The sequence below is a fragment of the Molothrus aeneus genome, chromosome 2, assembly GCF_037042795.1.
Source record: "Molothrus aeneus isolate 106 chromosome 2, BPBGC_Maene_1.0, whole genome shotgun sequence".
Lineage (NCBI taxonomy): Eukaryota > Metazoa > Chordata > Aves > Passeriformes > Icteridae > Molothrus > Molothrus aeneus.
This window is the reverse complement of record NC_089647.1, coordinates 44429244-44454423: the sequence shown is the minus strand read 5'-3', so window position 1 is coordinate 44454423 and position 25180 is coordinate 44429244. Positions and strand designations below refer to the sequence as shown.

Genomic DNA, 25180 nt, shown 5'->3' with positions numbered 1-25180 from the left:
GACTTGAGAACTTACCTCCTTGTCTTCCTTAAAATTCTTCCTTTAAACATTCTTTTGCTGTGTCACACACAAAGCAAAATTAGGAATCTTGATCACTACTTATCACACTATTTGCTTGATTCTTTTTGCCACCTATTTGTTTCTATCCTTTTTTCCTTTTTTAATCTTGTCTTAGGCATATAAGCTAAAAAAATTGGGACAGGAGTGCTTTCTCTGTTTATTTGATTTCAAACTTGTAGAAAACCTAGATGCTTCATCTAAGAATACAACTCCAAGTTTTACAGCAATTAAGATAATAATTTGCATTCTTGCAATGACAGAAATGCTGAAACTTATAAGCAAGACTATGTCTTTGAGATTAAAGTATTTTTTATTTCCACTATGTATTGTATGATTGTAGTACTGTGCTGATATACACCATTCATGTAGGATAATAGGGTAAATAGTCCTATTTTGATGGAGAGGAAAGCTGAGAGACAGAACCAGAGTGTGTTGGCAACAGGATCAGAATTAGACCTCTCTTTAGCTAAGACTTGTTCTCATATTTTCAGACTCTTGCATTTAGCAATTTAATATTTCTGAGCTCTGGTAATTAGAAGTGTTAAGTCACTATCTGAGGTCAAATACAAATGCTGTTGCTTCTGCATAGTAGTTTATCAGAAGCTAATTGTTTATCACTGAAGCTTAAGTGGGTTCCTTATCTATCAATTAACTAAATATAAATTACAAAAATAGTTTATCTTTGCACAGATAGGCATGTTTGAACTTCATTATTTTAAGCAGCTTCAGCATTATACAATGTTTAGCTCACAAGTTAAAAGTAGCTCAGTTATTTTGAAAAGTGATTTATAAAAAAGCCCTTTACATTTTTTCCCCAAACATTATTGCAGGGCAGATGGTTCAGATTCTGTTGTTTAGCCACCCTCATTCTGCACTCTCTATCTTTAGCTTGCACACTCTATTTTGACGCTATCACATCTTTGTGTTTGTTCAGGCTTTTCACTTAAGGCGGTATTTCAAAAGAAAACACTGGAATTTTCCTTCAAAAGGGGGGAAAATACTTTCACCTTGTAGAAAGGACATGTTCCAAAAAAAAAAAAAAAAAAGAAGCCTCCTTTTGGCACAGGGCCCAGCAGTACTATCAGCACAATCTAGCAGCTTGGCAGCTTTGCGTGTTGCCATGTTCCCTTGAGAATTAGAGGCAAGCTATTCTCCGCCTTTTGCGAGCCTGCCAAAAGATGGAGGACTTTGATCCTTCAGGGTAATGGTAGAGTAGTTCTCCTCCCAGGTACTAAATGTGACAAAGCACATTTAATTTATTTGCCTTTTATATAAACATTGAATGTTTTCAGTGAGAATCCAAAGATTTAGTGTAGGCCTTTTGTTAATACCAAATAAACCTTACTTTCTTGGTTAGACATGAACATTGATGAGTCTGGGGTTAGGAAATTTTACCTTCAGAGTACTAAAAACAGAAGTGAAAAATTTATTAAATAGTAACTTTGCTTACTTTTATACAGGTATTTAATAAAACATCAAACTACAATTTTTTATATTTCTAAGAGTTAATCTCTCAAATTTTGCTGTAAGTTTTTGGGGTTTTCCACAAATAATTTTTAAACTTTTTTTTCAGGGTTGATCTCTTATGCAGAGTATCTGTTTTTGCTGACAATTCTTACAAGTAAGTATTATATATTTAAAATATATAGGCACAAATACTCAGCCACTAACAGTTTACCAAGAACTTTTCTTCTGATATTCTTTAGCTTCTAAATTTCTGCTTTATAGTAAAACATAAAAAACTATTATATGTAGAGTGACAATGCATTAATATAAATGGAAATCAATGTCATCATTGGCACATAGCAATACTTCAAAAATCATGGTACTTCCTGCACTATGGGATCAGAAAAGTCTTTTGAAATCCTTTGAGAGGGGGGAGACTGATTACAGAACCACATAATAAGGGGAAGAAGAACTGGATGGGAAGATGAATAATTTTTCTTTTGGACAGTAGTTTTAGTCATTTTGGACAATGAGACATTAGCAATATAGCTCATGCAGGGGTGTGAAAAACTGTTTTAGTGTCTCAGGTTGTTGCCTGTTTTTATTGTGTACAGATTTGCAATGGCTGCAATACATAAACAGCAGAATTCTTCAGTGTCTTTTTGTCTGCCTTTAAAGTCCCTTTTCTTTATCCTCTGTTCCTTTTGGCTTTATTTCCTCCAAGTATTGTACATGTATTTCAGCCCCCCTCCTTTGCTTCCTTCCTTTTTTCACTCAGGCACTTTTTTTTAAAACAACTTTTGTTTCATACTTGCTTTATCTACAAGCAACAGGCATTGTTTGGTTTTGTGCATGAAGTGACCTGGGATTGTCTGGTACTTTCTCCATGCCATGCTTGCCACCCTGTGTTTTGTTCTGCTGTGTAGGTGGTGCTTAAAACCACCGGGATTTCAGATGTGTCAATGAGCATTGCATGGCAAGACCCCGAGAGCAGTAGTGAAGTCCATATGCATGTCCATGGAATAGTCCACAGAATAGTCCACATGCAGTCTTGTTTAACTGACTTATACAAGTCTAACATTTTCAGCAACAAAGCATAATAGATTTATTGTATCAGTGCATGGGGAAAGGAGAGAAGGACACAATCACTTCTTTTCTGACAGACTGTAGAGGCATCACTCTCGTGTGACCCTCATCACGTCCGTGGCTGCAAGATCCATGGCTTGGCTTTAAATGAATTGACAAATTTTCCTTGCTCTGGAAATCCCCCCTCTCATGGTGTAGTATGAACAAGTAATGTTGTTCTCCACAGACTGGAGAGAGTATGTCCAGCCTTTCATCATTATGCACCTCTTGCACAATTCAAGTGGCCCTTTTGCAGCTCACCTCATTTCTTAGCAGAACTACATTAGTTCCTGTTGCACAGCATGAAAGGTGGATAATCTCTTTGGCAACTTCAGCTACTACACAGTATTAAATTATATATATATATAGATATGCATTAAGCTTTAACATACAAATACACTGCTTCAGCAGTGGTGACTGTCCCATGCTACACACTGCCTGAGCATGAGTTATACCATGTGTTCAAGTGGCTTTTAAAATCAGAGACAGGTGTTTAGCCCAGGTAGGATACTGATTTTAAAATATTTATTGCAACTCATAAAAGATGAATTTATATTAAAAAAGGACAACCATGACAGCCAAATTATTACTTCAGAAGAATACCTTAAAGTTGCAAAAATAGGTGCCAAAAATTGTATTTCTTTAGAAATTTATGGCAGCTGAAAGTGAATTCATGCTGAATTATTGGCTGAAACAATTAGAAAATGAAGCAGTATCAGAGAAAGTTGTTCCACTTCTCCAGAAAATCAAGTAACATTGTTTTTCACAGAATTTATATAGAAATGCATTGAACTGCAAAAACAAAGGCACCTTTTAATGCAGGATACAAATGCAGTGGTAATGTTGCTGCTTTGGTTACACAGAAGGTTATCATACTGATCAGTTTGAAAGCAAATGTCAACAAGTGTTAGTGCCTCTATCTTTGCCTAACAAGTATCCCCTGCCAGTCAGCCCCAAGTTACACAACCCATCTCTCTCACTAGTGAGAATTAATGTGAGATTTCTTAAAGGAGGCATCAATATTTAAATTACTTCCAAGTCACCATCTGAGCAATAGGGAAATGGAAAAAGAGTCATCAGACTCCTGGTTCCATGCTGCTGACGAGACCATGCTGCCTGTCATACAAAATCAGAGTCTGTAAAAACACTTAACTTGAAAATGTAATTTTGTGATACACAAAGGTTTTATTTTTTCCCCCATGACCTCCTTTTCTCTTTTCTGTGTGCCTTGTGTCATCACTATCTTTTTTCCTCCAGTGCTGTATTGAATTTCATTTCTAGCAATAGTTAATGGAGCCCTGCTTGGTGAAGAAGCCCAGGAACTGAAGCTGTCACCTTTACTTAGAGCTTTGTTTCAATTACCCAGTCACACAAGTTGACAGCTTGGTCAATGCAGCAATATTAGGAGAGGAAGCACCTAGGTCTAACCTGCACTCACAGCCAGGATGAAGCACTTCTGTTCAGATTTTGGAATTTTGCCTGATTCTAATTAAATACAAATATATCTGTGGTAGTCTTTGAACTATGCTTATTTTACAAACACATACCTTTGGGGTTACATCATATCAGATAAGTATGTCATCTCTAAACAGTATAAGCAGCTTTAGGTCTATATTTTCACTAACAGCTCTCTTATCTGAAAATTGGAACACAGATGGTATGAATTGCTATTAAATACATCAATTACTTTTATTCTCTAAATATGTTATTGGATAGCCTTTTCTTGCTTTTGTACTAGTAACACAAATTTAGCATGTGGCATTTCCATGGAAAGGAAGCCAGTTTTGAGTATTAAATCAACCCAGTTGCTGGGGACAGCACTGCTGTGCAGATTGCAATGGTATTTATAAAATACCCCTGCATCACAAGATTGCTTCACACAGAATATTAGTTGACTGCTGAAGTTGTAGTTATTTCTAAAATGTAAAAATAGTACTCTTTTTAACCATCTTGTTATGACTTGAAAGGAGTGGGATATCTCTTTAACTTGTTCTCTTTGCAGAAAAATTCTCTTTAAAAAAAGTAAGTTACAGAACTTTTCAGAATGCAACTAGAAGAATATATTTCCAGAAGCAAAACTCTGAAGGCATTGGAGTTTTTTAGAGATACTACTTTGCTGCCCTCATGAGTCCAGCATTGTTCTTGGAAGCATCAATATATTCCGGAGACAAAAAGTCCATGCCTGATATGACTGGGTTGTGGCATTAATTCACCTGCTCCAGAGAGTACTGGGATAAGGGCTTGCTGCTACAGTGAACTGTACCTACATTTCAGCAGCATGCTGCTCCTGTGTGGGCCTGCCAATGTTCAAGGCCGCCTCCTGTAAGCAAATTAAGATTAGGAAATGGTGGGAAGGAGCTCAAAACACACCGTGCTTTTATAGAGTCTTCAAGATTCAGAACTCATTACATTTTTGCATTGAAAAGAAACATGCACTCGGGGAAGGAAAAATTGTGCAGGGAAAAAATGTGTAGAATTCCTGAAAAAATCATCTTGATGGGAGTCACACAAAACATGCTTTTGTCAAAAACGGCCAGAAGGAGTTTTCCACTCTTCTCACCTGAAAAGGAGCTCTTATAAAAAAGGCAAAGCTAGACTGCATAAGTGACATGAGATTTTAGATACATCCTTTGGGAACATCTTAAGATCTGGCCAGTAAGAGATACAGCATTTTTGTTGGGGTCAGATGAAATTCATGGCTTGTACTTAGGCACTGCTGGCATTTCTTACTTTGCCATTGCATTAATTATCCCTTGAAATGATAGTAAAAAGGTGTTTAAACAATTTGCTTGTATTGGAAGAGGTGTGTATGGTTCACATGGAAATACCATGCGTGTACATAACAATGGAGAACTGAACCAGAGTCAATGCTTATTTTACATTTGGTATTTGAGTTCTAGTGTAAGTGTGTGATATTTTCAATAAAGTCCTTTTGCACTTTGTTGCAGAACCCCAGACAGGACTTCAGATTGCCTTTAAAATGTTGGATGCAGATGGCAATGAACAAGTTGAAAAGAAAGAATTCTTTAAGGTAGGTGTATTTACATACATTTTAATTTTAAATAGATCCATGGGTTATATTTGCTCAATGAAGATTCATTAAAATCATCAAGCCTATTTTTCAGTCCCATCTATGATCACATGCTTACTAAAATATTTTATATGAAAGAAGCACATATTGAAGTGTTATGATAGAAGTACTTATCATAATTGAATCCACTTGTATAAATGTTACCTTAGAATTGTAAGTAAATATCTGCTACTGGGAAGATAGGAATTAGTGTATATCCCTTAATCCTATGAGCTAATTTAAATAATCATCTGGAAGAGTCTTTTGTTTTCTTAATATGTTGAATAATTTCTTCAATTTCCCAACCTCTTTTGGTCTTTATGTATTTTGCTTGCTGTTGCAGAAAGGTTTTTATCAATTCACACTTTGAAGAGAAACAGCAGGGTTTTTCCCATATTATATCTAAACTATGGGCAGAAAGGTAGATACTTTAAAAACTAAGAAAATCTTGCTCTGATGTTTTTAAGAATAGGCTTTAATTGTATAGCTTATTCAACTTTTAAGTATTTAACAGGAGACTAACTAAGTACTTCATGTCAGAAGTTGAATGCAGAATTAACAATCATAATTTTTAATAGAATCCCTCAACTTATTTCAGATGCTTAATTCATATTTGAGGTAAGCGGAGAGACAATTTTATAAGAAGCTGACATAGCTACTACGATTCAAATATTTTCAGTCACTAGGGTGATGTTAAAGTTGATCATGAGCTCCAAACTCTAGAGAACCTTAAAATCTAAAACTTTTAAACATGGACCTGTTGATAGAGAAATTAGCAAAAATTTATTTAGGTGAATTTCATAGCCTTAAACTCTGAATTAATAATAGAATAGCTGTTCACATGTTTTGCACTTATCACCTTTATTTCAGTGAATTGTCTCTTAGCAATGAGTCATACTTTAAATCTATTCTAAAACGTTGCAAAAATACTTGTAGACTTAGTAGAACTATTTGAATATAATTCTTCAAATTAGGTAATTTTTCAAGACAGCGTTTCCAGAAGCCCCTAACTGAACCTGCAGATACCTTTGTCGTGGTGTAACCCCAGCCAGCAGCCAAGCCCCAGGCAGCTGCTTGTTCTTTCCCCCACCAGCTGGATCAGGGAGAGAATCAGAAGGGTAAGAGAATGGATTGAGACAAAGACAGTTTGATAGGCGAAGCAGAAGCCATGCACACAAGCAAAGCAGAACAAGGAATTCACTGCTTCCCCTGGGCAGGCAGTGTTCAGCCATGCCCAGGAGAGCAGGGACCCGCCACGTGTAATGGCAACTTGGGAAGACAAAAGCCATCACTGCAAATGTCCCCCTCTTCCTCTTTTCCCCCACTTTAAGCACAGAGCATGATGTCAGATGGTCTGGAATGTCCTTTGGTCACTTGGGGCCACCTGTCCTGGCTGTGTCCCCTCCCAACTTCCCAAGCACCCCAGCCCCCTCCCCAGCATGGCAGTACAAGAACAGAAAAGGCCTTGGCTCTGTGTGAGCCCTGCTCAGCAATAACAAAAACATTTCTGTGTTATCAGCCCTCTGTTCAGCACGAATCTAAAACACACTCCCACACCAGCCACTGTGAAGGAAATTAACTCTACCCCAGCCAAAAGTAGCACAGCCCCACACCCATTTGTTGCTACACATGTTAGTGTTAATTATTTTGCTGATTAAAAGAAAATCAAATTCTACTAAGCCTGTATTTTTTAACCTACTAAACCAGGTGCAATCATAGTGAATTGTTATCAGACTAGCAGTTCCCTGATTACCAATATAAGTCTGTTATGGCTGTATTATTCAGCTGCAAAACAGTATGTTATAAGCAAAAAAACTCCATGAACACTAGTGAACATGTTCAGCTTGTAGTGCCTCTGCACCAAAATGCCACATTAGCAGTGCTTTCTTTAAAAAAGTACTGTCAGTTAAGCAAATAAGGAGATTCTTACACTGCTCTTTTGGGGAGATGTGCAATATGTAAATATTATATATTTAATATCATTACCCATTTCAGGTAATTCTAATTGAATCAGCCAGTATAAACAACAGAAAATCATTGAAGTGAAAACATTCTATAAATCATTAAAAATAATTTGATTTCGGTAGAGGCAATCAAGTTAAATGAAAATTATTCTAGTTAGATAGTTTGTTACTTTGCATTTCCTTTTTGGGAAAGGAAGTGCCATAGGATAGAAGTTATTCAGAGGATGAGTTTTCTCTTGTGACTATTTTCATAATATTTACAGAGGAGACTATTTTCAAGCAAAACTTTATAGATTAGGTTTAAAAATAAAATTTTTTTGAATGTAAGAATGTGGAAATAAATGTGTGTGTGTTCATCTCTACACTTTAGTTCTGTATGCATCATAGAAGGTTTCTAGATAGCTAATAAATCAGTAAATTATGTGGCTAATCTGTCATTTGTGTTGTCCCAGTTGACATCCTAGCAAAATATATCTGAACTATTCTGTAGTGATTTCCACACTATATTTGATAATTACATCAGGAAATGTATGTAAGGAAAATGCAGTGGAAAGGAATAGTGAAGAAGCATTAAGCAGGAGGCAGTGTCTGTAGGCAGGGCACAGTGGGAAAAGAAATTTCATTGCTGATTCCTCCTCTTACTTTGTCACCCTTGTGCTCCCCATTTCCCACCATTATCTACTGGTTAGAACGTGTTTGTAATGTCTGACTGTAGAGTCTGACTGCTGATGTAGACTGTAGAGTCTTTGAGGTGAGAACTTCCCTTTTGGTCTGCAAAATGTCCATCATTCTTTGAATTGTGTATATCTCAATTCTCCCGTGTTCCTGGATGAACAGGCACAAGGTGTGTCAAGCAGGTCATTCAGGAGGGGGAAATGAGTGACAAGCAGAAACTCCAACCCCAGTCCTCAGTGCCTGCATTATGTGATGGGATATAGGCTGTTCAAACCTGTATGGACCAGGCACTTCAGGAGTGTGAGGTGCAGAATTTCCCAGTGTTCTCTGCTGACAAAAATGGATGTTTGGGAAGGGAGATCTTGAATGCAATTTCATGTTTTTAACAAGGAGATTTATCTTGTCCTCTATACCCTCTCCATTTCAGTGCACACTTCCCTAATTTCCAGTAAAAGTTTCTCCCTTCACAGGGATACTCTTGTTCTCTCTCCTCCTTATTTCTTTGTGTTGAAGCCAGTGTAATTCTGCTTTGTCCACGTCTCAGTCGTAAACACTCACGGTACAAGAGACGTTTCAGTATTAGGGCCAAGAGAGTTTTGTTGCTTTGCCCTGCAGCTCCCGGGTGAAGCAGACAAGGTAGAAATGGCATGTTCATAGATCTTAGTTGCCACCCTTTAATCAGCCCTTGCCAGAGAGCAGAATCATTTCTCAGAGCCATGTTATCTGCATCTCTGTGAGGACAGTAAGAGACTTCCGTGAACTCTGCACTTCCAAGACATTCACTTGAGTCCTGGTGAGGGGGATTTCCAGACACATAATAACCCATGCACATTAATCTGAGACCTCCCACCAAGAATAAGGCTACCAAAGTTCCCAAAATCCCCAGCAAGTAAGGAATTTCCCTAACTCTGTAAATCTGTCGTGATTAAAGATGTCTAAGTAAAATTAATGACAGTTCAAAACTATTGGGAATAAAGGCAGAGTAGCTCTGATGGCACATGCAAGAGCTGTATGACTTAGACTTTCCGAATAGACTGTCTTACACACTTCTGCTGGAGAGCAGATACCACAAAATACTTGTGGAGCTTCATCTAGGGCTGAATGAGCCAGCACCCAGCACTCAGCCGCTGTGGCAAAGAGCATTTGTCTTAGAGCATCCACAAGCACTGATCTCTCTCAAGCAACTGGAAGATACAAAACCAACTTTTTTGTTTCTTTCTTTTTTTTTTTTAAGACTGCCATAGTCTTTCTGCCAGAAAGGCTGTTCAGAACAGATTACTTCTATCTTTAGTAGAGGCTTCACTTGTGCATAATAGGTCTCATTATTTTTGAATCAGCCATTATTATAGTGAGTGGTGAGCAGATATAAATATTAAATACAAATAAATATTACATGGAGGAGTCCATTTCTTGAGGGCAGAATTCTTCTCCTTCTGTGAGTAGTTGCTGCACTATGCTGAAAAAAAATCAACAGACTTCTGGAAATAGTTTCAAGCACTCTAAGAATTTACATACTGTGTAAGAAAACAATAAGTGAAATCTTTCAGAATATGTGTGAAAATAATTATGCTGTGTGTCTGTGCTCTTCAGTAGCCTCTGCTACTGCAATCTACTCTGCAGATTTTTTTAAGAGTCCTTTAGATATAAAATCTAAAAGAGAAAAATACAATTTTATTCCTGTTTGGAAAGGTTTTGCAGTTGTATTCCTTATGTGTGATCAAGTGATTGACTTTTCAGGTAAGAAAAAACGTGATTTCTCAGTGAGAATATGGACAAGAAGTTGTGGTTTTACCCACAGCTGTATAATGCTATTTTGCTATGAAGAAATTTACAATGCTTTTACTGTACTAGTAATTTGTTTTGTAAATGATCAAAAATCAAGATAATTTAGAGGAACAAATGGTGTTTAATTGCCTTATTTTATAGCATTTCTTTTGGTAAATACAATCAAGACATGCAATTTAAAACTAATAATAGAAAGTAAGCATCCTGAGAAACTAAAAAATTGAGGATAAAAAAAAACCCAAACAAACCCAGAACAGGTTAATTACTCAAAAATTGAAGGTCAAGGGATGACTTTTGGCAACACAAACTGACAGCATGTTTTTCTTATTGTTTACAAGCCCATACTGCTTCTCTGAAAAACAAAAAAAAAAAAAAAACAAAAACCAAAAAAAAAAACCAACAAAAACAAAACTAACACAAAGGAGAGATCTAAGAGATCTAAAAGCTCCCCAGGATAACGACTGTGGAAATTTAGTAAATTTAGTAATGAACTTTTCTCAGGTTTTAATGAGCAGGTTGAGGAATCAGTCAGAAATGCTAGAGAAGCAAACCAGCAGTTTTGAAATTCTTGAGCTTTAAAAGCATCTTTTAAAGTCTCCAAATCCAGAGTGATTGGTGTAATTCCGTATCTCTACCTGAAATGTATTAAGTCCCTTGTTCTTTCATTTCTGCTGTCCTTTTGAGGATTCATGCAAACATCTGGAAGGTAGGTGTACTTTGTGCTATATTAAATTGCTCGTTCTTGTGGCAGTGTTCATCTCTGAAGCTGAAATACAGTCAAAGAAACCTTGCAGCTCTGATATACTTGAGGTACTGAAAATTAATGCACGGCTTATATTACTTAAAACTTTATTTGGGACAGTGAAAGTTATGTTTTCAAATGTGAGTCATTTCAGTAATTCTAAAAATCTTCTTAGCTAATACATTCAAGATTAATTTTTTCCAAGGATGGAGGGGAAAACTCAAACCACATTCTGCCTAATGCCAGTTCTGAAAAAAAGGTTTTCTTATTTAATTAAATTATTCTTTATTGTTAGTTGTATAGTACCTCATTTGAACAGGTATGTTTTTCATGTCCAGAAGATCATGTTTGTAACAGAACTATGTAAAACTATCTAGAAGGACAGCATGAAAATAAGGATAATTTTTATTTCTGGAATGATCCTTGATGCCATACCCCAGACTTACAAAATCTTCTGAAGTGAAAACTAAGCTTCTGGTGCTAGGAAATCTCCTCTAAGAATAGAGTAAGCACTGGGCTGCAAGGGATAGATTAATGTTTGGTTATATTAATCACAGTAGATAAGACATTCCTAGGGAAAAGTGTGTCTGAATAGCAAAATATTCTCAAGTATGCAAATATTTTGTCATGACTAGAGAACCTTGCAGAAATGTATAATTAAGAAAAGGTGCAATTAGATCAAGGTTAAAAAAAGTAGGCTCTTATAAGATCAAGTTTGTAATTTTCCTGTTCTTTTCTCCTGTTTCAACAAATACAGCTACAGAGAATCATTGGGAAGGAAGATGACTTGAAAGCAGCTGGAGATGAAACTGTACTTCGGGTATGAAATAGAGATACATTTTCCTTACAAAAACATTGTAGTGTTTCCCATGAACTTTGTTATTTTTTCAGTTTTTAGATAAGTATATAAGCCTAAGTATTAGTGCTTTAATTAAATGAAAGGGCATGATTTGTCAACTGCTTTCTAACTGGGGAAGAAAAATGTTTGTAATTTCTGAGCCTTCTGATGAAATGGATGGAATCAGTGTGTTTCATGACTGTGTATTCACTTGGTTGGTTTCTTTGAGCCTCTCTTTTAAAGCAACTCTTGTATTTTTGAAAATCTCAGGAAGAGCTCCATATTGCCATATGAGAATAGAAGGCTTTCCAAACGGAAATCTATAGCTTAAGCTTACCTAAATGCTGCTGTTGCAGTGATATCAGCTCATTCTGAGTTGGTTTGAAATGTGATTATTGTCATTGAGGTGACAAAGGCAAGAATTATTTTAGTTAAGTCCACTTCCAGAAAGAGGCAGTGTAGATGCAGACCAGAAGAAACAATCCTAGAGTATGATTGTCCAGCTGGAAAAGAAGTTTCACTGTTTTGCAGTCCACTAGCAAATGGTAAATAGATCTCATCAATGAAAGAGACAGGTAAGTTCCTGCTCTCTTTTTTTTTCCCCTGAATCCAGCCACCTCAACCTCCCTTCTTCTGAGGTAGAGTGTATTTTTGAGTCTGTAGTCAGCACAGAGACAAGATATTCTGTAGCCTGGGTGACGTTGAGTGAGACTGAAAACAGAGAGGAGGAATCCTGAGTATACTAAAACACCACAGAAGAAGCTGATGAACCATATAACAACTGATGGAACAAGCAGAAATGGCATCAAGTTGCACCAGGGGACATTTAGATTGGATATTAGAAAAAAATTTTCACTGGCATTGGTCAAGCACTGTAACAGGCTGCCCAGGGAAATGGTGGAATCACCATCCCTGAAAGAGTTCAAAACACATGTTGATATGGTGCATAGAGACAGGTTTAGTGATGGACTTGGCAGTACTGGGTTAATGGTTGGACCCAATAATCTAGAGATCTTCTCCAGTCTAAATTACCCTGTGATTCTAAAGAAGGGGAGAATACAGCTGGATTGTCTCCATCTATTACTAAAAGATGATGCTTGTAAAGCATCATCTTTTAGTAATAGATCAGCAAGTTGCTGTCAGCTGTAAACTTTTGGTTTACACTGGGCATGGGGCAGCAGCCGCTGTTCATATTTAAAACATTCAATATGGAATTTATAGAGGGCTCTGCTTTGTAAATCATGCATCAGCAGTTTCTACAAAGAGTTGCTCATGTTCTTTACTTTTTCACATGCCTGAGGAAAAAGTGGGAGTGGCTATTGCTAACACCCTTAAAATTTATTAGGCATAAACTGTCTTCTGATTCACAAGTTTTCCTCCCTCAGTGTATATTCAAAGTTGGGTTAAAAGTTGTTTGACTGACAAACAACCATCTCCTTTCTTGAAATTTTTCATCAATCACCAGATTAAAATAGCTAGGATTAATGGGGTTGTCTGCTCTTCAAAACCTATTTCAATTGAAACTTAAATGCCATGACAGTGAAAGAAAAAGGATCTTTATTCTGCATGAATGCACAGCTATAGTATAAAATTTCCAGAGAAACTTTGATACAGTTGGACAGATTAGTTATAAACACATAAGCTTATTGTGAGCTAATTAAATACCTGAGCCGGAATGTCTCTACTTTTTTTTTTTCTTGCTTCAAAGTTTGTTTCAGAGTTTTCCATTGAGAAAAATCTGTCGTTACTGTAGCCAGAAAATGCTATTCAATACAGTTTCATAGAAGATTATAAATGGAATTCTAGTGTGAAAGAAGAATTAAATAGCTTTGGGGAATACAGCTAACTTGAAATTATTGTAGTCTCTATATTTATACGTGGCAAAATCCAAATTATCACATTTCTCTTAATTTTTATTTTCTTCCTGTCTCAGTTTCTCACCAAAGAAATTGATTATCATTGTAAGCAGTGAATCTGACTATACAGTGTAGTCATTGGATATGTTTTTACCCTTTATGTTTTATAATTATGGTAAATCATTGTATTACCTTTAAGAAAAATAGACAAAGTATAAAAATATGGCTGACTATGGTTGACATAGTTGACTATGTTTTTTGAAAGTTGAGATGCTGCAACAGAATTTTGGTGTTTGGAATGGTTCTTTACTTCCACAACACTTTCTCAATTTGCATATGAGTTTGCTGTTTTTTCAAAGTAAACCCAGTCTCTGATACCAGATGACAAATGTCACCAACCTAGGAAAATACAGTTTAAATGGTAGTCTGCAGCTTTGTTTAACCAGCAGGTATATGCAGGTGTATTCCCTGTGTGGACAAAGGTCCCAGTCATTTATTTACTTTATGGTGATACCATTTACTACTCATCAAGTTACTATATAATGAAAAGAAAAATCAGTTTACTGTTCTCCCAGGGTGCTTGTATCTCTGCCTTTTTACAGACACTTTGACTTACACATCTAAAATTCAAATTTTCACCACTTAGTATTGGCCCTTGAATGGGATTACAGTGGAATTGGTTATCCACATACATGTATTTCAGTTGAGGACTTTTCTTATTCCAATATTATAATTGATGCTGGAAGAAAAGCAAAAAAAAATCTGCCCAGCCTTAACTGGCTCCATCTTTTGGGAAGTTCTGTGCTGAATTTTGCAGAGCAGGCAGTCTGGCAGTCTTGTAGCAGAGATGCACACAGCGAAGGAGAGCTGCAGGCAGACTTAAAACACTGGAGTCTGGTTTTTCTAATCAGACTGGAGAAAATGGTGCAGAAGTCAACAGAGTCAGTGACTGCCTCAGCTCAAACACCCTCCCCATAGGCCAGAGGAAATTCTCCATCTGGCTTCCTGGCAGAACTGTTCTTCATATGGAACATCCAGCTGAACCCATGACCATGGTTCATGGAAGAGGAGAGCCAAACTCCCTGCCTGGAAGTGATCTAGATTACAGTAGGAAAGTGCATGATCTAGAAGATTTTGTTTCTTTTGAAAAGGTATTGCCTGGTGAGCAGCACCTGTTGCTTTTGTGTTCCTGCCCTGAGTTCCTTGAAATGATACTCGAACAGTGTAAGGTGCTTTAGTGTCCTGGCTGTGAAAACAATGCTGATGGTGGCAAATATCTACTGGACAAACCAGCTGTCTAGATCAGGGACTTTGCTCTCAGGCCCTTCAGTTTAGATTAATGAGTTACCAAGTACTTTCAATACCTCTCATTTAATATACTTTATGTAATGGGTAAACTTATAAATTACTTTTAGCTACTGTTAGAAAAGGAATGACAATACAGTGTTCTGTATTTGTTCTTGAAATGAAATTAGTGTTGTGAAATACGTGAATTATCTCATTTCCAAATGATTAAAGATATGCTTCTGGATTCCCTAGTGAACTAGTGAATACAAAGTGTGAAAAGTATGATTGGGGATTTTTTTTTAATATTTAACTAGTAGTTGGGGACACAGCTACTCATCTCTTTTAAACAGAAAACTAATGAAATTGTCTGACTATATGCAGTGTACTTTTAGACTCACACATGAACAATTTCATATTGTATAAGTTGTTTTAGACTGTCCATGTCTCTCTTTTTTTTTTCCCCTGTGGTTCTAAAAGAAGTAAATTACAATAGTAATTCACACATTTCTCTCTGTTTACCTGGTCAAGGCAAGGTTTTACACTTGGACCTTCGGACACTGCAGAATTGTGATGTATCTCCTCAACCACAGGAACTGTGCAAGTCATCATAACTTGCCCATCTGCTCCCTAGAATCTCTACCTGGTTTAAAGTTTTCTACTCAGTGCTTCTAAGTCTGCATAGCTCACTGTAACTAAAGACTGGTTAAAACTGAAGGAAGGTGGTGGCTGGGAGCTGTGCTCTTCTAGTGCAGCAGTACTCTGTAACAGGGGTGCAAGACATCAGATTTTACAAGAATCTAGTCCAAGACTAAAATTTATATCCCTCCCCAAAGAGTCGGTCATTAATCTTGTAACCTCTCAGTTCAGATGGAATGCACATTTTTTCTTGACCTATCTTCTCCAACATAAATATGTATGTTTTGTGTCAGCAATTTAACACTGAATTCTGTTGAAAAGCTTTTAGATACTTTAAATCAAGAAGCAGTGTGATGTGCTTTAAAGAAAGTTCTCCAGACAGGCAAACCCCCCTAAAGAACCAAACTGTCTGATACCAAAATGTTAGATTTTTGAAAAAGTGCTGGGTCATTTTCTACCTCATAGACAAGGAAATTATTTTCTTTTTCCATATGATCTGATGACATTGTAACCTCAAGAGAGAGAAGGAACCATGTTTGAGCAGGGGCTGGCTGGGGAGCTGATGACAGGCCACATGAGCCATTTTCAGCACCGAGAGCAAGAGGGTTTGTGTGTGCTGAGGATGGATTTGCTCGGCCTTCAAGGCCAGGTCTGCCTTGATCAAAAGAGTGGGCTTCATAGACATCACACCTCCTGAAGGGAGTCCTTGTCATGGAATCTCTTTTTTTGGTGCAAAGTTACATTTTTTAAGTATGCCACAACAGAGAGGCAGGGCCTGGGTTCCTGTGAGGAGCTGTCCCCAGCTGTGGGTAGGAGCTGCTTTCCCAGGCTGCCAGCAGGGCGTGGGTCAGGCAGCCTCGGGCTTTACAGTGCAGCAGTGCCATTCCCCAACTCTTGGCACAGTCAACCCTCTTGGAACAAGGCATGGTTCAACCTGTTTCTATTTGGGGCCTAAAGTATCTCCTGCAGCATCTAGGTTAGTTTTAGCCCCACCAGCTGGAAACCATTTTTATTCTGTACGTCCTTATGTGAATTGATGCAGAGCTGTGGGTGATGCACTGAAACCTGAAGATGTCCATGAAGTTACATGTTCTTCATTACAAAAGGCGTAAGTGTACAGCAGAGTGATTCCATGGCATTAGTTGTCATTAACATAAGAGTTGATCCTCCCAGTAGTAGGAATTATGGGTGTTATTGGATGCTGTTTATTGTTTAGAAGATGTTCTGTCAGACTTCTCAAATATTGTCTGCTATATCCTCTGTAGAATCATCTGTGCATATTTCAGCCCTTCTGCATCAGACCTGAGGTATTCTTGAATCCTACCTAGTAAGAACATGCATTGCAAAACATGAAAAACTTCAGTGTGGATTTACATTAGGAGGAAAGTTTATTTATCACAAAATACACAGTTTTATTCTGGGACCCACTAGAGACTGTCTGGGCTTTGCCAAAAAGAACTGCTTTTGGAGATCTGTATCTCCTGGTCCCACTAGCTGGCCTGCTTACAGTTCTTTTGACTGACTGTAACTGTTAGGATTAATTTCATAATGGACACATCTTTTAAACCTTCTTACCAGAACTGAGTCCTAGGATATATTCCAGCATCTGCGAGACTCTCAAAATGACAGAAAGCTTGAATTCTCTGTAGCAGTGTGTGAAGCTAGGCTGCGATAGCAGCCTGGCATGGTGAATTGACTGAGCTAGCAGCTTAAAAACAAAGAGGATTGCAGAGCAGTGGACTCAGAAAAATTTGCAAAGATTTAGTCTTACCTTTGGAAATATTTTAATCACTAGCAGACAGAAATTAAGGTATTGTCCTCCTTGCCCAACCTCACTTCTTTGCCCATTCTTCCATCTACTCACTCTCCTTCTGTCTTTAATAAAAAAAATATTCAATCCAAAATACATATTATTTTTAGAATTTCTAGTGAAGTAAAACATTGCACAGCAAACACCATCTCAGGAAGCAAGCAAGAGAACAAGAAATGAATTGCAGATTTGAATCATGATGAATGCTTTCCAGTCATGCCTCAGGCAAAATTCTGCAAGGAAAGGTTGTAAGAATTTAGAGACAGTAAGTCTATTAACATTTCAGATGAGTTTTGAAAATCAGTTAGGTACATTATTCTGAAAATCCCATCTCACTGTGCGATAAGTTTCTTCTCAGTGACACTTGTTGGTACTTGCTGCAGTATCAGGTCCTAAATGTCAAAAGCTCATTGGGGAGCTACAGGATTAGGTAGGTCTTTGCCCATGACTCAGTGTTTGCAGCATCAGGCCTCTTATGTTAACAGCCTATGTAATGTAATAAGGAAATAACTTGTGTTATCTGATCTTGCTTAAAAAGGAATAATTGCATAATTCAGCAGTTCATTATACTTTTGAAAGTGTAGGAGGCGTTAACATTACTCTAGGAAAATTAGCCTATGTTTGTAATATGTACACACATGTTCATTAGTTCATAGACTTGTGTGGCATCAGATTGTGTGGTCTTTGGGATTCTGGAACATGTCTGAGTTCCCCACTTGTGGTACATATCTCTGCTCCATCCTGTGCTTGTATCAAGATGAAACTCAGACCCCTGGGATCCTTTTTCCACTCTATGCCTCAGCTTTCTGTAAATGTACAGATCAAAAGGGTTCTGTGGTGCACCATCCCAGGCCCTGAAGCAGCCAGATAGACCAGAATGCAAACTTTCACTCAGTTTAGATAGTGACTTAAATCTACCAGTCTGGTCTGCTTTACAGCCTGGGATTGGGTTACCATTTCATTCTTATTGCCAAGAGAGACATTCCAAGTGTACCAAGCTCACGAGGGTGAGGTGTTGGAAATATTAATAGAATTCTCATTATCTTCTAACAAGGATTTGTCATGTCGGTACTAATTTATACAGATCAGCAGCAAAAGCTCCTAATGATTCTGTGGACAAAAAGGAATTATGTACTAACATGTACTTTAATTTAATAACATTAACTCTAGGAAAAGCAATTTTTTTAATTTCACCCTTAAGGTGTAGTCTCTGTGGTCTCCTGTTGCGTTCTGTGCTTTAAAGAAATGTACTGTTTTGTAGTTCTAAAATATATTTAACTCTCACTAACATAGTGTTTGGACATCTGCCAGTTTCTCTGTGGAATTCCAACTGATAAAGAAGGTAGCCAGCAAGTAGGTGCATATTTGTTATAAATCCTGGGATAGGCTTTGTCATCTTAGATAAGATGAGGTAGGTATTGTTTGTATGCCTTCTTCTAGCTTGTAACTAGAAAAATGTTAATAGAAGAAAAGAACTTTCACTATCACAGACTTAGTTTTGAAAAGGTTATTTTAAACCTCATTTTTCAGTTTGTTTTCATACAGCACTTATTGCAATATGGAGTAATTAAATTAGAAGCATTAATTTGTGTAATCATGAGTTCAGTTTTTAAAATTACATTAGCAAATTTATTCCTTGCATTTTTCAAGTGTCCTTTAAACATGTAAGCAAAACCCACAAAAAGCAGATTACAATCTAGCTACAGTGAGGGATATGTGGATTCTTCTCTCTTTCTTTTTAGAAAACTTTGTATTCTGATATAAATAGTTTGGGTTTGAATTTCAAATAAGGATACATGAATGTTTGACTTTTGGCTTTCAAAAAAGCATATACCAATGTTTATGCATCAGTCTTCACAGTAATCTGAAGTGTTTAAACTTCAGAAGGATGGATCTTCTGGGTATTTAAATATTCTTTGCCTGCAATTAAATGATAAAAGTTCAGTAAGTGCAGTTTGCATATCACTTGAAAACTGTTTTTTTTCTAGGTTCACTCATACATAACTCATATCACTGGCATTTGGTGAACTGTGGCTTGTAGTAGAAATGAGGAATGTTTCTGCTTTAACTATAAAATAACTTTGTCATGTATGCAGTAAGCATGGAACACGGGGGACTAATGGGACTTGTTATTGATGATGCTGAAAGCTAAATAACCATTAGTATTAAATCTTATGAATAGACTCGTCTTTCATCTTACCTCTTCAACCAGATAAAAGACACAGAGACTATTTAGATGTCATAAGAATAGTATGTTGAAATCCCTACAGACTTAAAAAAAATTCTCTTTTCCTATTGCTTAGTGTTTTGCTGTGTTCAAAGAAATGCCAGTATGCTGGTGCTGAAAGAAGCATAGAGCAGAAATCCAGCATTATGTGTGGGTTTAGGCTTGTTAAAGATTGAGTTGGAATAGTGTGTATCCCTTCTCTGCAGGAATTTCTTCTTCAGATTTTAAAAATATTTATAGAAAGGTCACTGTCATGGTTTGACACTGGCACAATGCCAGTGCCTCCATGAGAATACTCTCTCCCTGGTTTCTGCTGTGAGATGTGACCAGGAATAAGCAAAGCAGGCTCCCACTTAGGAAAAGAAAAAAAATTTATTAACTAAACTACAAGGGAAAGGGAAAAAAAAAAGAAACACACGGGGAAAATGAAAACTTCACAAATACATCTCCTCCTCCTCCCCACCAAATTCCCAATACAATACATCCCCCAAATCATCGACTCTTCGGTCCGGCACCACCCTTCAGAAAACTCAATCCTCAGTCCATCAAGAGGAGAAGGAGTCCTTCTTGTGCCAGTGGTGACCTCTTCCTTTCATGTCCAGCGCTCTCACCACTGAACACGGACCAGAGCTGCTTCTAGGGTCGACTTTTAAGGATGCTTCGTCCCACTCCAAAAAGGCACAGTCTGAACTTTGGGACATCTGTCCCCCCCATATTTCACCCCCTGGGGCCAAGGGGTACCCACACTGAACCCTTTTTTTTTTTTTTTTTTTTTTTTAAGTGGAAAGAACCTGTTTATTTAACAGGCACAGCACCCCCCAGCGCACAAAATGAACAATACCACAATACCGGATGACACCATAATAAGACCATAATATACTAGAGCATTATCAGTGTTGGTATTTTCCTAGCTTCATTCATTAGACTATCATGAATGTTTTTAAATACCTAACTAAAAACTTCCTTACAGATACTAACTTTATTTAAGCCTTCTATTCACCTAAGAATAAAGTTTCTTAAAGATTTAACTTGCAACCTTCTCCATTTTAATAATAAAAATAATAAAATATTATAATAAAATCACTGATGGTGGTTGGAAATTGTTCTTATCTTTCATATAGAGTATTTAGAAGCAGAACTTATAATACACTGTTAGCAGTTAATGTGGAAGAGTTTTTCAGCTCTGAGATCCTGTGTGATAGCTTTGGGAACAATAATTAAATTTCAAGTATCTTTAGGGAAATTCTAGTTCAAATAAATATTTTTAGATTAATGGTGAATATTAATGATCATGCAAAGCATAACAATCATATAGGTTTTTTTGTTTTATAGGAAGCAGAACTGGACAGCTGTGGTGTTAATACTGTGTTGCTGGTACATTTCTTTGGAAAACAAGGAAAGGAAAAACTTCGCTTTTCCGAGTTTTTCAGGTATTTTTTCAGCTAGGCAAGCATAACAGGAACTAGTCTGGTTCCTACCCCCTGTGCTTTACCCCAACTCGGGCATTTATCTGACATCACACTGAGTTGATTCAGAAAATTAAGCAATGACCAAGTCACAGAAAAAGTGACTTCTAATCAATTAAAAAACACTTTCTGAGTTGAAATACTTCCTTTCCCATTACAGCTGTCATGGTAAGCTACAGACAACTTCTCCACTTGCTTCAAATTCCAGCTTCTGTTGAAACTTTCCCAGTGCCTTTTCCTCTACCATTTGGACTACTTTTGCAATGAGACTGTGCAGATACCTGTTTGAGTCTTGACACACATACTGTAGCATGGCATCAAGAGAAGATTATCTGTCAGTATTACCTTTTTTACAAAAATAATCAGTCATTTACAGACTGCAAAAATAAAGTAGAATAATGTGTTTTGCTTCAGTTTGCATTCAGAAGAGGAGAATGTGTGGCAGCCCTCTTAAAAATGAATGTTTTTGCAATCAGTAGACTAAAGTGTGTTTGGCTCCAGTGGCTCTGGTACATACCAGTCTTCAAATAAACAACCTTTCCCTTTTGAAGACCTCAGCTCAATAGGAATCTAAGTGAGTAAAATAAGTCTAAGATGTCTCCAGCTCCCTTTTCTATAAATACCATAGATCCTCTCAATGAAACAAAAGGCAGAGAGCACCAGTAAAAGGTTGTGTTTGCATATACAGTGTAAACTGAAAAGCCTCAGGTTTTAGATAAAATCCTACATTGACCCAATGAGGCATGACATTGATGAAACTATGTACCTTGTACATTCAGAACACGTAGGTTAAAGACCTTTGCCTGCCACACAGATAGAGGCCTGTAATCAAAATCAAACTCCCACATCTTGCTCTTAAAATTTGTGGGATAAGTGTAAGGTTTAATGCAGGTAATTTTTCAACAGTGGCAGTTATGTTTCGTGGGGCTGGAATGTGCCTCTTTATCACTGCGTAGACACTCCATCTCAGCTGCCACGTGACACTGGAGTTTGTTTAACATGCAGAAAGGTGAATAAAAGGATCGCTGTCTTCTTAACCTCTGTGAGGATATCACCTTTCACATGATTTTATTTGCAAGTAAATCAAGCACATCATTTCTGGGTTCCTATTGTTCAGAGAAAATGTGATTTCTATCTGATGGCCTCTCATAACACTTTACCTTCTGCGGGAAGCTATTGTTGGCTGTTTGATCAAAGTGCCACATTGTTTTTACAAGAGATGACTGATGAGCTGTAGAGACATAGATCATTCTCAAAAGCAAAAAATAATGATGGTAAATGCTTTTATCATTTTCCAAGTTCTTGCCTAGAAAGCTTTTCCATTGATCAGTGTAGTACTTAGTAGAAAATAGAGGTGATTATGTTTGATTAGGACACACTAAAACTTGTCACATCAGTTAAATACACAGATATTGCTGTTCTTCAGAGTCTTTAAAACTAAAAAAAAAAAAAAAAAAAACCACCCGAAAGAAAAAAAAAGGAAAAATCACTAAAAATATAAAAATAATTCACCCCAAAAAACAGGAATGCTTTCATTCTGAAATTTCACTGTACTTATATGGGAATTCTGAAAGCTGAGACCACTGTTCTTATCTCATTACTTATATTTTCCTCATGTTCCCTCTTTTCAGTTTGTCTGGCATTAAAAAATCCTTTTGTAAGTATGCAACCATCTGTATCTACATGCACACCAGCATTATCCAAGCCTTTTAGCCCACAGTCCAAACATTTTAAAAATGTCAGACAGCCACAGTCAATATCCCAGGGCAATTAATTTGCCAAACTGTTCTCCTTTCTTTGCCTTTAGATGGCACAAAGAAAATGGAAACTCTCTACATCTCTTGGGGCAGTGTGAGGCTGATGTAAACCAGTTCTTGTGCCTCTTTTCCTACTGCCCTGAACAGAGGAGGCACACTGAGAATAGGGAGGGAATATGGTCAGGCATCTGTCTCCAGCTGGTGCTTGCTTCTTGGGCAATCCCAGATACTGATACACACACAGACAATCCTCAGGCAGTGTTTTTATCAAATGTAAAGGTTCTTTCAGAGATCTTCAGGCTTCTTAAGGTAGGACTCAAGGAACACATGTTCAGCTCCAGACTGCTAGATGAGTTCTTATTAGTTGTATTGTCCTTAACATAAGGACATTGTAGTAATTATAAATAAGAATTTACAATTTCAAAACCAAGAATATACAATTTCTTCTATATTTCCCTAGCAAATGTTAGGAAATATAAATTTCTGGAGTATGTTTATGTATATTACACTACTAAAGGTGTGGCCTCTTAGTCAAGTACAGCTAGAAGAGTATTCTCCTGTAACCTTTTTTAGGGAAATATAGAAGAATATGCAGTAAGCCTAAAATCAAGTAACAAAGAGGGTAGATTTAATACAGGAAGCCGTCTTTCTTTTCAGAAGATCCGAACAAGTTTCTGTTTCAGATGACACCACTCAGTTTTACACCTCAACAATAATGTTATCTTCTAATACCAGGTCCTTTCTTAGAGAATGTCCCCAGAATTCAAGGCTTTTTTATTCTTTAGTATGGATTTCCCCTGGTTTTTAATATAGAAATAATTTTTAGTCTTTTCTTAAAAAAAAAAAATCTAACTTGTGCTTTAATTTCCAACTACATCAAATGTACTATCTTTTATTCTAGAGTAGAAAACTATTTACTTTTCTAGATATAGGAAATATTTCTTCCTGACAGACACTGGGGGTTGCTTTCCCCTGAAAAAAGTCCCTTACTGATCTTGTTTAAGTATGTCTAATCCCAAATAAAAGAGGAGACAGTATTTCACTCCCTAAACAGTTTACGACTGCTGTGATTTTTTCTGTAATCTGTCCCCAAGCAAGCTTAAATCTCTTACATTCTCCTTGAAGGAAAAAAGTGCAGAGAGTGTGGAAAGGATATTCAAAAAACTCTCTGATTGTTGTATTTTTTCTGGGATGTCTTACAAAAAAAGTACTTCCCAGTGTGGTTAAACAATGGGCCTCTTTTAATAGTATGAGGAAAGTTAACGTTTCGATCCAGTTTATGTCATTCTCTTACCTGATTTCTTCCTTCTTGTTTCATCAGTTAATAGGATTTTTTACCAGAAATATTCTTCAATTATGGTTCTTTTTTAATTTCTGCTTTAGAGAGATGGGGACAAATTGTATAACCATACAGAGATCATGCCTTTTCCCTACTTATCCTGTTTCTTTCCTTCAGTATTTTGAATTCCTTTTATTTGGAACCTTTCATTTAAGAAGCCAAAATGATCCAGGCTGGACCCCACTGCTAGTGGTGACATTTCTGGGGGGGGCTGTGGTGTGTGTGTGCTAGTGCATGGATGCAGGATCTCTTTCAGGTATCATCATCAGCCAGCATGCTGTGCTTTTGCTGTGATGACAGCTTATATATTTTCAGTGATTTTCATCTGGGGATTTGGAATTGCTTTGCAGAAATAGAATATGATTGCTTGTCTCTGTTCCTACACTTTTATCTATGTGTGTGCATAGAGAGTCATAATACATAGAGATTACATCAGTTATAGCCAAGATCAGGCAGTGAGGAAGGGAAGAACAGCAACAAAATCTGGCTTCATGATATTCCTGTCATAACTCAATCTGAATATTTCCCAAATACTTAGTAAAGAGCTTGAGAAAAATATTTTTCTTCCTTTCATGTGAGCTTAGCAAAAGAGTAGCTTGGTTCATTTCTATAGAACACTTAAAAATGAAAGCGAGTTTTTTGGTTTGGAAATGCTAAGGACAGTAAATCAAAGAGGGTTTTGCTTGCAATTCTGAAAATTGTGAGATTGATTAACTGTCTTAATTCTTGCAAGCCTGAATTTACAAGCATAGATCTAAATGTTTTCTAAAGGTTACCTTTACTAGATTTTCTGTATTCTGGTTTGAAAGTCAGATTGCAAAAAGGCAAGCTGCAGCTGGTTTACCATAGTCTTCTGGTGCAGAGAGGGTTATCAATTCTTCAAAAAGACTTTGGCATCCAAAGAGGAGCCAAAGCACGATGCAAATGCTGTGGTGGTATATCCACCACTATTTTTGTTGTTAGATTCCTTCCTATAAAAACCAGTGTGACAGGAACTGGTCAGTTCCTGTATTAAGAGTGTTGAAGCTCTGCACAGACAGTTCAGGTCAAGAGGTGGAAAAAAAAACTTTCCCCAATATTTCCTTAAGTGTTTCAAT

The 25180-nt window shown here is 37.0% G+C and overlaps 1 protein-coding gene across 1 annotated transcript in view; it reads left to right on the top strand.

Annotated features, from left to right (window-relative positions):
* Positions 1-25180, top strand: part of MICU2 (mitochondrial calcium uptake 2) — a 135381-nt gene that overhangs the window by 99464 nt on the left and 10737 nt on the right. The window contains exons 5-8 of the mRNA XM_066571769.1: positions 1634-1681; positions 5580-5662; positions 11625-11687; positions 20854-20951. Of these exons, the coding sequence (XP_066427866.1) occupies positions 1634-1681; positions 5580-5662; positions 11625-11687; positions 20854-20951 (292 nt within the window). The remainder of the gene's footprint in view (positions 1-1633; positions 1682-5579; positions 5663-11624; positions 11688-20853; positions 20952-25180) is intronic.